The sequence below is a fragment of the Choloepus didactylus genome, chromosome 23 (assembly GCF_015220235.1).
Source record: "Choloepus didactylus isolate mChoDid1 chromosome 23, mChoDid1.pri, whole genome shotgun sequence".
NCBI classification, from domain to species: Eukaryota; Metazoa; Chordata; class Mammalia; order Pilosa; family Megalonychidae; genus Choloepus; species Choloepus didactylus.
This window is the reverse complement of record NC_051329.1, coordinates 20,748,508-20,764,379: the sequence shown is the minus strand read 5'-3', so window position 1 is coordinate 20,764,379 and position 15,872 is coordinate 20,748,508. Positions and strand designations below refer to the sequence as shown.

The 15,872-nt window shown below is 47.0% G+C and overlaps 1 protein-coding gene across 5 annotated transcripts in view; it reads left to right on the top strand.

The window, feature by feature from the left end:
* ACACB (acetyl-CoA carboxylase beta) overlaps positions 1-15,872 on the top strand; it is a 166,513-nt gene that overhangs the window by 98,393 nt on the left and 52,248 nt on the right. For all 5 annotated transcript variants that reach the window (XM_037816975.1, XM_037816972.1, XM_037816974.1 and 2 more), the window contains 11 exons: positions 236-397; positions 538-701; positions 2,690-2,840; positions 2,940-3,043; positions 3,963-4,044; positions 6,006-6,151; positions 8,660-8,810; positions 10,057-10,191; positions 11,753-11,899; positions 13,540-13,728; positions 15,250-15,350. In XM_037816975.1, the coding sequence (XP_037672903.1) occupies positions 236-397; positions 538-701; positions 2,690-2,840; positions 2,940-3,043; positions 3,963-4,044; positions 6,006-6,151; positions 8,660-8,810; positions 10,057-10,191; positions 11,753-11,899; positions 13,540-13,728; positions 15,250-15,350 (1,532 nt within the window). The remainder of the gene's footprint in view (positions 1-235; positions 398-537; positions 702-2,689; positions 2,841-2,939; positions 3,044-3,962; positions 4,045-6,005; positions 6,152-8,659; positions 8,811-10,056; positions 10,192-11,752; positions 11,900-13,539; positions 13,729-15,249; positions 15,351-15,872) is intronic.

The following is a 15,872-nucleotide window of genomic DNA, read 5'->3' as shown; positions in this document are numbered from 1 at the left end:
CTTGTTTTCCCAGCTGCGTCTTGAGCTCCTGGGGGCAGAGTCATGCCTTTTGGCTTTTTCTTCCTTCACCTTTCCTTCCGGGGTATAGCCCAGTATTGCCTATAAAGTTGGTGCTCAGTAGATCTGAAGTACTTTACCAAACTCATTCCTGCATCGCATGTAGAGCCACGTTTGGCATTTTGGGGCCAGGGTCCCAGTGGGACTGACGGTCTCTGAGTGGGTTTCTCGATTGTAGATCGCCATGGGCGTGCCCCTGTACCGGCTGAAGGATATCCGGCTTCTGTACGGAGAGTCCCCGTGGGGGGTGACACCCATCTCTTTCGAAACCCCTTTGAACCCTCCCCTCGCCCGAGGCCATGTCATTGCTGCCAGAATCACCAGTGAAAACCCAGACGAGGCAAGTCATTGGGTCCCCTGTGCTCAGGCTCCCTCGGATCTCCCCACTTGGGGCAGACCCCAAACATGAGCTCGGGAGGAGGTACCCGGTTGAAAATCGGGAATAATGATTTCTTCCACTTTGTTCTGTCCGGGCTACAGGGTTTTAAGCCGAGCTCCGGCACAGTCCAGGAACTGAATTTCCGCAGCAGCAAGAATGTGTGGGGTTACTTCAGCGTGGCAGCTGCCGGCGGCTTGCACGAGTTTGCCGATTCCCAGTTTGGGCACTGCTTCTCCTGGGGCGAGAACCGGGAGGAGGCCATTTCGTCAGTATCTCCTGTCCTTCCTTCCTGCTTGGGAAACACTAAAAGCTAGCCTGTGGCTTTAGGTGCAGTAGAGGCTTAGGCGATCAAGGGAGGTGACTCACTGGGCAGGCCCTATTTTAAGTACCCTGTGCCTGCATTCCAAAGATGCCCTTTTCCCATATTTGAGATCCACAGAGTAAAACGAGCTGCTCACTCAGGGTTGCTTGGTCTTCAACTTATTAGAAGTCTAATTAGGAGATCCAAAGAATGTTCCAGGTGATAGAAGTGTAAAAAGTGAGTACTGTAACTTAAAAAAAAAAAACAAACAAACCTTTAAATTTAGATCTTGTAGTTAGTTCCCAGTCCTTTTTAGGGCTTCATATTATGCCTATGACTAATTTCTTAGGAATGTTTCCTTCTAGGAACTGCTCACGCCTCTGAGGCCTGCAGAGGAGCCCCATCTCCCCAGTTTAGCCAAGCTCATGCCTCCCACATTTTCTGCACAGCTGAGAAACCCACATTGAAAAAGGGACACCCCTCCAGTTCTTAAATACACATCTTACATTTCTCCTGCCTTAACATGGGCTCAAAAAAGTGAAACACCCAGTTCCCTTTTAAGTTAAACATTCTCATTTGGGTAGATGAATGCCCTTTAGAGTGAAAAATCCCGAAGACATTGTGGATATTTTGTTTAAAAAGCATTAAAATCTGGCTGGGGATGCTTACTAAACCATGAATTAAATGGGGTTTGGTGGTTTTGATGATTGGGCTTTGTTTGCCAGCTTAGAATAATTAATTTTAATCATGCTCGGTGAAAAACTGAGATCCTTCAAGGTTATGGAGATAGCAGCAAATAAGGGTTAATAGGAGGAGGTGGGGAGGAGGTCAGCTCAGCCTACTCCGTAGAATGCCCTGTGGCGTGTCCCATGCTGTAAATGACCATTCAGTGGGAAAGATGCCAGCTTTTCTTACTGCTATCGGTCAGAGTCCAGAAGGGTGACCAGCTCTCCTGGTTTTCCCAGAACTGAGTGGTTTCTCAAGACACCGGACCTTTTAGTGCAAACACTGGGAAAGTCCTGAGCAGACTGGGACCCCTCGATCACCCTTGGGTCCAGTGGCTTAGCCCTTAGCTCCAGGTGCTGGCCCCATAACAGACTTTCCGTGGCTTATTTTTGCTTATTCCGTTTGACCTCCCTGCAGCTCTGTTTTCTCACTTCCAAAGTAATGTCAGTTTTTGCTTCTTCCCACACTTGCTAATTCTACCTAGGAATGCTGTAACAAGTGTAAGTGTTTCCTCCCAGGAAGAGAAGCTTCTGATGCCCTGCCAATTCTTTAAAGCATTTCTCCCCACAAAATATTCTCACTCTAGTTTCCCAGGTAGTGGAAGTTTCAGCTCTTTGAGGTCAGAGGTGATAGTTGGGAGGAGGCCCCGCTGGGAAATGGTAGTTTATCAGCCAAGCATTTGTGGGTTGGAAATTGTCATGCCCCTGAGTGGGTGACATTTTAAAATGAAATGTCCACAATGTCTTTGGGATTTTTCACTCCGTAGGTGCACCCATTCCCCTCTGTGGACGGGAAGAGAGCAGCACCCTCTCTGCGGACACCGGGAAATTTGAATCAGTTAAGTGGGAGAGAGAGGCAGGATGACTGGCAGTGGTTAATAATTATGATAGTACTGGTAGTTAATCACATTGATGGCAGCTAACATCTGCTGATCAGTTACCGTGTGCTTTACACGCATCGTCTCATTTAAATCCTCAAACACCCACATGAAGTTGGGGCTATCTCCCTATTTTCCAGATGAAGAAACTGAGCAGTTCAGCCACTTGCCCAGGATGACACGGCCAGTCAGGGGAGGAGCCGAGATGGACCCTGGCCACCTGACTCCGTCCTCTCTTAACCACTGCACTGTTCTAGCTCTAAGAATCAAGCTGCTGTAGAGCCGTCTTGGGAAGTCCGTTGGCACAGATGCCAATCTGGAAAACAATTCATGTGCCTTTCCCCTCAAGGAACATGGTGGTGGCTCTGAAAGAATTGTCCATCCGGGGTGACTTCAGGACGACCGTGGAATATCTCGTCAACCTCCTGGAGACCGAGAGCTTCCAGAACAACGACATCGACACTGGGTGGTTGGACCACCTCATTGCTGAGAAAGTGCAGGTAAGAAGCTGCCTGCATTGCACCTCTGGGTCGTGGAGGCCCCTGGCTACCCCCATGGATGCGGTTGCCATGGCTACAGAAGCACTGCGCCTTTCCTAGGCTGAGAAGCCGGACATCATGCTTGGGGTGGTGTGTGGAGCCTTGAACGTGGCGGATGCGATGTTCAGAACCTGCATGACAGATTTCCTCCACTCACTTGAAAGGTAGGGCATGTGGGAGATTCCTATCTAGAAATGGATCAGTCACCGGGCAGCTGGTAGGCCCTTCTTGTGTGCTCGCCTCTGTGAAATGCCCTGGAGCAGCTGTCAACACAGCCCAGTCATGTGCAGATTCTTGCTGACTCGTGTAAGTTATGTCATAGGATGACTCAGGAGTTCAGAGTCAAAGGAGGTGGATTTGATAAGCAAAGTGGGCAAAAGGTCACCTCGACACCTAGACCCTAAACCCGAATCAGAAGGTGACCCCTTTTAGGATCAGCCAGGGTTTCTCAGCCTCTCTAGTTTTGGAGTGGGATCATTCTTTTTGGTGGGGGGCTGTCCTGTGCATTGTAGGACAATTAGCAGCATCTCTGGTCTCTACCCACTAATGTCAGTAGCACCGCCTCAAGTTTTGACAACCGAAAATGTCTCCAAACCCTGCCACATATCTCTGGGGTGAGGATGGGGGTGGGGATGTGGCAAAATCACCCCTGGTTGAGAACCACTGGAATAAGCAAATGAAACTACCAACAAGAAATGGAAGAATAAAAGTTCATGGTGCTTCTAAATGTTAATAGGCTCAAAGTCCACCTGCAGGTTTCGTCTGTAGCTGGGTGACAAGAATCTCGTTTATAAAGGAATTTTTCCAAGAAAAAGCCATTATGGATTTTGCTTCCTGGAAAGTGTTTTAAAAATTTCCCATCCTTCAACCACTGCCATTTCCTTAAGTTCTAAGAAATGTCCAGTTCCATTGGGGTTATCCGTGTTCTTTGCCTTTTAATCAGATACAGCTTTTTTGGCACCGTTGGGTTTCGTTGGCACTTAGGAGAGGCAGAGAGCTGAAGTGATTTTGTAAAATCGAGATGTTGGCCACAGAGTTCTCAGCCTTTCCCATGACCGACTGTCGGCCTGTCTTATCTTCCAGAGGCCAGGTTCTTCCAGCAGATTCTCTGCTGAACACCGTAGATGTGGAGTTAATTTACGGCGGCATTAAGTACATCCTCAAGGTAAAGGCCCCCTCTGTGTTTCTCTGATGTCTCCAACCCTCCGCAGACTTGAGGGGGCTGTTTTATTCCTTCAGTGAACTGCTTGGGTCTGAACGTTCACGTTCTCCAGGACTCCCCGTGTTGTCCCATGACCCTGAAACTTGAAACTTTGGTTTCACAGTGTGCAGGGTTGAGCAGGATGCAGAGGGCACGGTGGAGGTGGGCAGGGTCTCTGCTGAGCCCGGTAAGGGTCCACGTGGATTTTCCAGAGCTGTGAAGCTCGTCCCCTTCCACGTCTCTGGACCAAGGATTAACATGTGGGTTTCCGGCCCCTTCCCTGGAACTTACTCAGGATTGCTCCCCTTTGTCAGAAGCATCGAACTACTCTGCTGGACCATCCGATGTCAATTCAGCAGAGAGCGTCAGAGAACATCTAAGATGTACGGGGCAAGGTGCGGGGCTCGGGGTCCATGTCAGTGTGAGTGAGCCATGGAGCCGGAGCTCGGGTTCTCAGCGTTGTCACAAAAGCAGTGTCCCGCCCATCCAGCTCATGTCTGGGGAGGGAAACAAGGACGGAGTTCAAGTCAGCCTCTGAGGCAGAATGGTTATTTTCTTTTGCTTTATGTTTAATAAATCTGAGCACACATTGAACAGTCAGCTTTGGAGATTTTTAGGCTTAGTTCAGTCAAATGCCCATTTTGGGTATGGGCAGGGGAACGTGCTCTGAAATCATTCCTGCTTTCCCCCATAAAGCTTCTTGACTACCTTTGGGGGCCTGGGACCCCCACCCCAACTTGATTCTAAATGTACTACATGCTCATTGTAAAAAAATTCAAACAAGCCTAAAGAATCAGCTTAACAAACCCACCATGGGCTGACACCTAGAGGCCATCACTGGACATTTTAGCTGATCTCTATTCAGTTATTTTTTTCCTTATGCAGTGATTTTCCCCAGTTGAGATCCTGTGCAAATACTGATTTACTGCTTTGATATGATCATGGTATAAAGTCTCCCCATGTTATTTAAATTTTTCTTTAGCATATCTGAATGTTTTTGGAGTCCTGTCCAATAGAATGTTCTGGAAATGTTCCATGTCTGGGCTGTTCAAAGTGCAGACCACATGAGGCTACTGAGCACTTGAAATGTGGTTAGTGTGACCTGAGGAACTGGATTTTAAATTCTATTTAATATTAATTAATATTAATTAATTGAAATATCCACATGTGGCTGGGGCTACTGTACTGTACAGTGCAGGTCTAGAGTGTTCCATTGCAAGGTTGTCAGATAGCTAGTTTGATGCTCATTTTTATTGTGATAAATAATGTTGTGATACATATTCCTGTATTTCTTGCTATCTTTTGTCCCCAAATATTTGTTTTATAGGTTTGAGGGCCCTTTAGGGTGTCTGTGTGCGATAGAGAATCCGCACGTTGGGCAGAGGGTCGGTGGGCCCAGTATTTCAGCTGGATTTGGAACGCAGAGCTGGGGCCAAGGCCTGGCCACGTGCACCTCTCGCTCCCATCCCAAATCGCCTGCATGACGCAGGGCAGAGCTGGGTCTGGAGATCAGGCCACTGGTGGAGCTTTTGGGGCTGCCTCATGCAAAGCGAGACTCCCATCCCTGCTATACAGGGCAGGCCCGCTCAGGTGGGCTAATCCTCAGAGACAGGGATCAGAAGGAAGCCCCAGCCCCTGGGGGCACAGGGGGCAGCAAGAGCTGGCTGGACCGATTTTCCATCTGCAGCCGTTACCCTACCCACAAGGCAGGTGTGTCTCCCTGAAGGCAGGTCTTTCCAGCCACGGACACTCCTCTCTTGGGGGAGATAAGCGCTGGGGCCAGAGAGATGCAGGTGTCTGCCCCAGCACCCCCACGGAGGACCGCAGGCCCTTGCTAGTTGTCCAGGGAGCTAGACGTTTCTCTGGGAGCCCAGGGACGAGCGGCATCAGGCACCCAGGTGGTGGCACGGAGCCCGTCCCCACAGGTGGCCCGGCAGTCTCTGACCATGTTCGTCCTCATCATGAACGGCTGTCACATCGAGATCGACGCGCACCGGCTGAACGACGGCGGGCTGCTGCTGTCCTACAATGGGAACAGCTACACCACCTACCTAAAGGAGGAGGTCGACAGGTACGTGAGGACCCTGCGTCCCACCGTGGGCTGGGCACGCAGGGCTGGCTCTTTCCACAAGAGGTGCAAGCACGAGGCCAGGGTGCATGCAAGTCCGAGGGTTTCAGACCAGGTGCCTAAATTCTGGGAGAGATTCCTGGAGAGATCAGTCTCCTGGTTGGAATTCCACTCGGCTGACAGATACGTATGGAAGGTTCCGGAAGGCACTTTTCTAGTAACATGGAAGGATTCAAAGCTGAATAAGACACAACTCCCAGTTCTGCTGCTTATAGGGTGGATGTCTCTGACCTGCAGCTTCCACACACCGCTGAGGACAGTTTTGGATTAGACACGTCCATCTAGTTATTGCAGTTATTTATTGAGCATCTACTCATTAATTAATCAAAATCCGCCAGGCGCTGAGCTAGTTGCCGTGATAACAATGTGGTCACTCTCTCATGGAGCTCATAGTTCACTGGGGAAGAGTGACACTTCCAGCCAGCACATGGTTGCAGGGAAGATTGCTAAGCTCCTTGAGGGGGAAACACAGGTGCCCTGGAAGCCCTTACAGGGGGGCCTCACAAGAGTCCCCAAAGATCCTCTGGCTTCAGCGGGTCTGAGATCGCACAATGAAATGTCAGTGACCCCTGTTAAGCAGGGTAACATAGATCCCTGGCCAGGGAGAATAAAGTGGGGGTGTCAGGGACCCCCTCATGCCTGAGAAAGCTCCAGTGAGCGAGTGGAGACTTATTCCCTTCCCAGTCCTTGATGTTTCAGGAGAAGGCACTCTGTTAATAGGAGAGCAGCATTTTATTATCTATTTTAAACCCATGTTCTATCTGTCAAAAGTATTCAAGATTATTATATATCCCACCTGTGGGACATGCTCTCCCCAGTCCATGTGATGTGGAATGACTGCTTTCTCTGTGCCAGGACCGGTTGGAATTACATCAGCAAAAGGAGCTGGCTTTCACTCTCTCTGAATTTGTTTGGGGGATTTCTCCAGCCCCCCCCCCCCCCGCCGAAAAGAATAAATCTGTAAAAAATGCTAGAGCATGCTAGAATTTCGTGCAGTGAAACCCCTCAGTGAATGGATAGTTTTGTAAAATATTGCATGAGAAAATAAAGAATAAAATACATGTAACATGCCAGAAAAAGAAAATCATTTCTAGATAAGTAATTGGTACAGAGCAACCCCTGAAAGACCCTGAATTTTTTTTATTCAGTTTTATTGAGAAATATTCATAGTGTACAATTGTGCTGTGCCATCATATAGTTGTGCATTCATCACAAGAGTCAATTTTTGAACATTTTCCTTACTCTAAAAAAAATAAAAATAACAAAATAAAAGTAGAAAAGAACATCTAAAGCATTCCATTCTCCCCCCCCATCCAACCCTATTTTTCATTTAGTTTTTGTCCCCATTTTTCTACTCATCCATCCATACACTGGATAAAGGGAGTGCGATCCACAAGGTTTTCACAATCACACAGTCACACAAATGTATAACTAAATAGTTATACATTTGTCTTCAAGAATCAAGGCTACTGGATTGCAGTTCAACAGTTTCAGGTATTTCCTTCTAGCTATTCCAATACACTAAAAACTAAAAAAGGGATAGCTATATAATGCATAAGAATAACCTCCAGAATGACCTCTGGACTCTATTTGAAATCTCTCAGCCACTGAAAATTTATTTTGTTTCATTTTGCTTCCTCCTTTTGGAGAAAGACCCTGATTTCACAGATGATGTTTGCAAGGGGTTTTGCTCAGGGTCAGGTTTGCTCCAGTGTATCTAAGGAGGGAAAAATTGGTTACAATCCTGCTATTAACCCTTTCCTTCCCATCAACTGGTATGTAGAATGCATTTGAAATGCAAAGCAGTCGGTTGGTTACGATCAAAACAGGAACCCTTTAAGTTCTATCCTGTTTTGATCTGAGTGCAGCAGAGTATCAAAACCATCATTATCTGATCTCTGGGTAAGTAAAAAATAAGGTACATTTATGTCTTTATCGTAATTATTTAAGAAAAAAAAAATCACATTTCCTGGGGCAATCATCTTTTAATTCAATCTATTGTTTTTCATAACCAGCTAAAATTATTCCCTCAGAGAAAACAATTTTTATAAAAGACAGCCAATTATGACTGCTTTGTCCTCTTTGAATGTCTGCTCTCAGAGAGCATATTCAAATATGAATATCAGAAAGAACAGTGTAATTAACTGTATATAATGTACTCATTCTGTAGTACGTTTTCCTTGTTTTACCTATTGCAAAGTGCATTATTATTATTAAATACCATTGTTATCTTAAAAAAAAGAGGGGGGACTAGCTTTCGGTTAGGCAGCTTTGCTGCCTAACTTACTCCTGATTATCTCTGCAATAACCATCCAGTGCCCCCATTTGGGAATGTAGAGTGCCTGAAACTGCACAGGCGGTAACACTCACGGCTGTCTTTAGGAAAGGAAGATGTGGAAAGCCTGACTTAGGCAAACTGGGTTGACGGTCTCCCCCCACCTCCTCTCCCAGTTACCGAATTACCATTGGCAACAAGACGTGTGTGTTTGAGAAGGAGAACGATCTGACGGTCCTGAGAGCCCCCTCAGCTGGGAAGCTGTTGCAGTACATGGTGGAGGACCAGGGTCACGTGGAGGCTGGGGGCAGCTACGCCGAAATGGAGGTGATGGGGGAGCTGGCCCTGGGGGCTCTCTCCTGGGGGGGTGTGGGACCTGCGGCTGGGCCCCTGAGACCTGCCAGCTGGTGTTGCTTCCGTAGCCAAGGCAACAGGCCTCACCTTTCACCTTGGCCACTACCTGCAGATTCCTCAGGGAGACAGGAGAGTGTGTGTGGTTCAACCCAAACTCCCTGCAGTATTCATAGAGAAAATCTAAAAAATGCACGTCTTCCCAGGAATAAAGACTAATTAATAATAATGATGGTAACCAACTAAAAAGTGTTACCAGGTGTCAGGGGGGTGTCCCAGGCATCTCGTATCCATCTTTACTTCCTTAGTCTTTGCAGCTACCTCATGAGGTGAGCACAACTAGGGTGCCATTTTACACAGGAAGAATCTGAGCCCTGGCAGGTGAAGGAGCTCATCTAAGGTGGCGCGAAGCCCAAGTCAAATCTAGACAACCTGGTGCCAGGGTTCCTGTTCTTAAGCTCCAAGGAAAAGATTAATGATAATGGCAGCTAAAATACAGCCATGATGGGAGCTAATGTTTAGTGACCCGTGCCAGTGTCTCATCTCATTTAATCTTTATGAGAGCCCTCTGAAGTGGTACTGTCGTTACACCCTCCATTTTACAATTGGGGAAACTGAGGCTGGAGGTAAGAGTGGTGAATGGTGGAACTGGGCATTTTCCCCAGGCCTGGCAGATGCTGGTGCCCAAGCTCTGCGGCCCGGTCCTAACTATCTGTCTGCGGCCAATACCATGTACCAAACTCCCCACTGCCTATATCCAGACACTCAGGGAAGGCAAATCAAGGGGGCCAGTTATCAGACTGCAAGCACATCCTCCGTTTCACAAAGTGGTTCCCCAGAGGGTTTCTGGGTGCCTTTGAATTAGGAGCCATTCACAAAATTTGCACAACACAGTTTCAGAACATGTATATCAATCACCCTACATAATATGACTTCACTCTGTATTTCTAAGAGAGTGGCCTTCCTTTGGAGATAAATATCAGTTTGTAAAATGAGCATAAGAAATACCTACCTCCCAGGCTGGCTTTGGAGATGGAGATAATTCAGGAAAAGCCTTGTGCTTGGTGCACAGAAGGCTCCCAGGAAATGCTAGTTCACTGTGTCATTTTATTTAAGTGGCGCAGTCCCCTCTTCCGGATTCACTAATTCTGGGTGCCTCAGGTGCTGCACGTATGGCGGGTCCTAGTGGGCTCTGTCTTAACTTCTTCTTTCTGCAAACCAGGTGATGAAGATGATCCTGACCCTGCACGTGCAGGAAAGTGGCCGGGTGAAGTACATCAAGCGCCCGGGGGCCGTGCTGGAGGTGGGCTGCGTGGTAGCCCGGCTGGAGCTCGACGACCCTTCCAAAGTGCACCCGGTACGCGGTGGCCCCCAGCAGGACCATCCCAGCCGGCAGAGACAGGGGGCTCCCAGCTGCTCTCCTGCCCCCTCCTGCCCTCCTGGCTCAGACCCCTTCTCAGCAGCTCCCATCCCACTGAGAGTCAGGCCCAGTTGTCCCAGTGACCTGCCAGACCCCAGATGAGCAAATCTGGCTTTGTCCTCTCTCCCTCTTCCCCTCCCTTAATGGAGCCCGCCAGCCCCTCCCATCTGGGCCTGCACCCTCCAAGTGGGGGAGCTCCCCTAGACATTTTCTAGGGCTCCCCCCCCCCTACTCAAATGCCCTCCCCCCAGTGAGGCCTTCCTTGACCACCTTTTTTGGGGTTGTTGTTATATAGACATTTATTTATTTTTGACCATTTTTATTTCCTTTTTAAAATTGTGGTAAAATATCCACACCTTAATATTTACTATTTCAACCATGTTCAAGTGTAGACTTTTATTTTTTAGAACCGTTTTTGATTTACAGAAAAACTGAGAAGATCACATAGAGCGTTTCAAATCTACCCTGTGCCCCGTTTCCCCTAGTGCTCATGTCTTGCATTAGGGTGGTAGGTTTGTCACAATTCATGAGCCAACATTGATACATTATTGTTAACTCAGGTCCGTACTTTATTCAGATGTCCGTAGTTTTTACCTCATATCCTTTTTCTCTTCCAGGATCCCATCCGGGATAGCACAGAGCATATGGTTGTCATGTCTCTGAGGGAACTCTTTTGACCACCCTTTTTAAAATTGTGTGTCTGCACACATGCACACGCACATGTGCACACACACAAACACACACACACACACATCACCTCGCACTCCCCATCCTCCTCCCCTGCTTTATTTTTCTCCAGTAGCTCTTGCCATCACCAGACAGACTCATATCACTGATTTTTTTGCTTGCTTATTGTATGGTCTCCACTTAGATTGGAAGCACCAAGAAGGCAGAGATTTTTGTCTGCCTCGCTTGCTGCTAGATCCCTAGTGCCAAAAACACTGACGCTTACTAGGTGCTGAGTGGATATTTGTAGAATGAATTGATAGATGAACAGGTGAATGGATGTGCTACATCTGTGTTACCCTGTGGGGAGCTCTTTACTTTTCCTTTTGGTTATCACAGGTTAAGTGTTTATGATTTACAGAAATCAGGTACATTCGTTTGAAATTTGCATAAATTTTCATCCTATGAGGTGTTTATCTTCAGGATTCAGTAGCACATGAAAGTAAATAGAGGAAGTAAGGAAATAATCTTGATTACAAAGCCAAACAAAACAAAACAAAACAAAATCCAACCCTCCCCCCTTCCCCTGCTCTCTAGACTGATCAGGGTACTAAACAATTTACTGTGCTATTTGCAAAGAGGATCGTTTGGCAAACCTGCATAGAAGTGTGAATTTAGCAAGTTTAATTTTCTAAGACAGTGTTTTCTCCTGCTTTTTCTCGGCTTCCTCCTAAATGTACTGAGTAAGCTGGGAGGTCTACCTCGCCCGTTGGCCTGTTTCATCTCATTCTATGGTCGTCTTGTCCTCTTGCGTTTTTTTTGTTCTCTTCAGGCACAGCCATTCACAGGGGAGCTCCCTTCCCAGCAAACTCTGACCATCCTCGGGGAGAAACTGCACCAGGTTTTCCATAGTGTCCTGGAAAACTTGTCCAACGTCATGAGTGGCTACTGTCTGCCAGAGCCTATTTTCAGCATCAAGGTTAGTGACCTTTAAGTGTTTTCCTTACGTGTGTGGGTGTGTCAAGAGATTGAAGGGCTTAGTTCATGAGAGTTCAAGATCTAAGATGTGAGAAAATGGTTAGTCCTCTGTTATTTCTATAGGGGACCTGTTCTCACGAAATCTCTTGATTTTATTTTATTTTATTTATTTATTTATTTATTTATTAATATTCATTTTATTGAGATATATTCACATACCATGGAGACATACAAAACAAATTGTACGTTCATTTGTTCCCAGTACCATTACATAGTTGTACATTCATCACCAAAATCCATCCCTGACACCTTCATTACCACACACACAGGAATAACAAGAATAATAATTAAAGTGAAAAAGAGCATTGATTTTATTTTAAATATTGGTGTCCATTTAGTGGTTAACTTCAGCGCCGCATCAAGAATGTTCAAGTAGTAAGTTAAGAGAGTAGTCACCATGAGTCAGCCCCTTAATATGACAACAAGGATTGCAGTTTGTTCAGAACTACTTCTGATTCATTGTTCAGGATCCCAGCATCCCATTGTCTACTCACTCTGCAGAGAAACAAGGAGTTCCCGAACTTGCAGGCCTCTGTGAGAGACCCATAATGCTACACTTGACATCACCAATGATAACATTGTGTACTGCATCATCTTCCATCTCATGGTGATGATGATGGTGATGAAGATAATGATAGTAACAATAGCCAATGCTTGTCTAGTACATCCTGTGTGCCAGCTGCTATTCTAAGCACTTAAAATGGATTTTATGATGTTATCCTCCTAATGGCCGCATGAGATAGGAACTATTGTTATTTCCATTTTACAGGTAAGGAAACTTGAGACACTGAGAGGCTAAGAGACTTGCCTTACCTTACATGTGAAAAGGCAAAGCTGGGATTTGAACCCTGACCATTCTGGCTTTAGAGTCTGTGTTTTTAACCCCTATGCTATGCTGGATAGTTGTGATTGTTGTAATTTCAAAGCTTATTTGGTCTTGGCACTTGCCAGTGATGTGCATCATTTCATTTTTAAACCTCTCAACCACCCAATGAGGTCGGCACCATTATCTTCCCCATTCAGCGACCATCAACATTTCAATGACAGTGATGTCCCAGGGAGCAGTGCAGGGGTTAAGGGGCTCTGGAACCAAATGGCCTGGGTTTGCACCCAGGCTTTGCATCTTACTAGCTGGGTGACTTAGGGTGAATTAATTAGCCTCTCTGTTTTTCAGTTTCCTCAACTGTCAAATGGGAATGATAGTTATACCTACTTCATAGGGCTGGTTTTGAGGATCAAATGAGAACATACAAATGAAGGACTTGGAACAGTGCCTGGTGCTAAGCAAAAGTCCAGCATGCATTAGCTCTTTGCATGACTTCGCGTCTATCCCTACACCACACTGGTTTCTGGGTGCATGGAGAGTGGAGCAGGGGACCCACCTCCACAGGGCAACTGGGCATTTTCTGGAGAGCCTTGTGCTCAGTGGTGCATTCCACTCTGGACTGTGCCAGAGGCTGCTGGGTCTGGGTCTTCGGTCAGTCGGGTGCACGGGCCCTGAGTGGGCTGAGTCGTGTGTGGAGCATCCCATTGGGGGTTGGGGGTGTGGCTGAGGGCTGACGCTGTGGTCCCCTGTTCCAGCTGAAGGAGTGGGTGCAGAAGCTCATGATGACTCTCCGGCACCCGTCGCTGCCGCTGCTGGAGCTGCAGGAGATCATGACCAGCGTGTCGGGCCGCATCCCCGCCCCCGTGGAGAAGGCGGTCCGCAGGGTGATGGCCCAGTACGCCAGCAACATCACCTCCGTGCTGTGCCAGTTCCCCAGCCAGCAGGTACCTGTTAACCCCACCCTCCCCAGCCCTACTGGGATGCTTGCACTGGGGGAGGCATCTCCCCAGTAACACAGCTCCCCATCCATCATCCCCATACCTGGCTTCTCATCAAGTTGGGCTCTAGGTGACCCACTTACACCCTGAAATGTTGGGGTGGGGTGGAGGTGGGCTGAGCTTTCCCTGCAGAATTCCAGCATTTTCGCCAAAGCGACAGTTGTTTGGATGAATGTAAACAGTTATTAGTCTTCACACCATATAACAGGTTCAGAATAGGAGTAAGCAATTTGGTGCCAATAGACTGAGCATTTTCTAAAAATACGTTGGCTGAAATAATTAGCGGAAATCACGAGATTTTCTTACCTGTTTGTGGCTTTGATTCTCTCCCTCTGGTGTTTGTGTGGTGATAATTGCGGGGCTGTGTCAAGAATGGAAACCGTTCCGGGGTAGTGTAAAAACACCTCTGATAATTCTACGCTGGCCTCACTTTGTTCATTTTTCTTGTTGTTGCTTTTGTCAAGCATTTTAAAGGTAATTTGCATTTGGAGGAGCCTCTCTGCCTGTTCCCTCCCTGCCCTCTGTCTCGCTGAAAGGGCACCTACTACCCACACGTTAGAGGGGTCAGCGTAGATCAGGTCATTCCCAGGGGTCAGCAACTCTAGAGGTAGGACTATAATTCAGCAAGGAAAATGAATTGTGTGATATGCACCACAACATGGATGAACCTCGAAAACCTTATGCTAACTGAAAGAAGCCAGTCACAAAAGACCACAGATTGTGTGATTCCATTTATATGAAGTGTCCAGAATAGGCAATTCCATGGAGACAGAAAGTAGATTAGTGGTTGCCTAGGGCTTTGGGAAGGGGAAAATGGTGAGTGACTGCTAGTAGGTAGAGGGTTTCTTTTTGGGCTGATGAAAATGTTCTAAATTAGATCTTGGTGATGGTTGCGCAACTCTGTGAATATAATAATAAAATCCACTGAACTATACACTTTAAATGGGGGTATATTATAGTATGTGAGTTATATCTCAATTAAAAAAAAAACAAAACTAGAAGACCCCAATTGAATGAAAGTACATGTTTGGACCTTTCAGGAATTTGTCATTGACACAGGCTATTTTTTTTTCTTTTAAAATATTTTTGTTGCCACAACCAGTATACCAATAATATTAATTTTAATTTTAAAAACAGGAAAACCCATCCTCCCACACCAGCACCCCCATTTTCACTGGGGTTTGGAAATTGTTTTCTCTCCTTTCCCCATAGCCATTCACATTTGCACCAAGGTATATTATGATGTGCATACAGCTTCCTGTGACTGCTGCAATTGTGAGCTCTCAGTTCCTCAAGCAGCAAGTTCAGGAGACGAACGGGGCTGTTTCTGGGTGGCCAGAGGGTGGGGGGCTGGAACGCCTGGTCTTTGAGTGCACCTTGGACAAAACCACCATGGGATCCGGTGGTGGGCCCCTTCCGATGACTTCTGTGTGGCAGCTGGCCCACCTGTCCTATTTTCCTGTCCAGATAGCCACGATCCTGGACTGCCACGCAGCCACCCTGCAGCGGAAGGCCGACCGTGAGGTTTTCTTCATGAACACCCAAAGCATCGTGCAGTTGGTTCAGAGGTGAATCCTGGACTCTCCGTGGGGCTCAGTGGTCAAACCAAACTGCCCCATGGATTGCACCAGGTGGTGGATGGGGGCAGAGGGCAGGGCTGGGGTTCTCTTTCAAGGGCAAATCAGACCCAGTGAAAGTGGGGACAGGCAGGAGACCCCAGTTACGGTCCTAGCTTGCCACTTACTGACAGCAGAATCCCGGGCAAAGCACTTTCTTTGGCAACAAGGGAATAAATACACTTCCCCAGGTAAGTCACTCTGAGCCTTAAGTGGAGTAATCTTTGTAAAGTGCTGACATTATATGAGTACGCGATAAAATGCTATGAAAATACTTTAGAAGGCCGTAAAGGACTAGACAAATTGTTGTCATGGTTTTCAGGATCATTGCCAAGGAGAGTTGACGAATAATTTGTGTTTTATCTCAAGGGGTTGTCGAGTAGGCTTAGTCTGCTGAATAACTATTCTGATGATAAAAAGAACTGCCATTTGCATGAAAAAAATCCACCTAGCAAGAAAGCTTGCTTGTGAAGA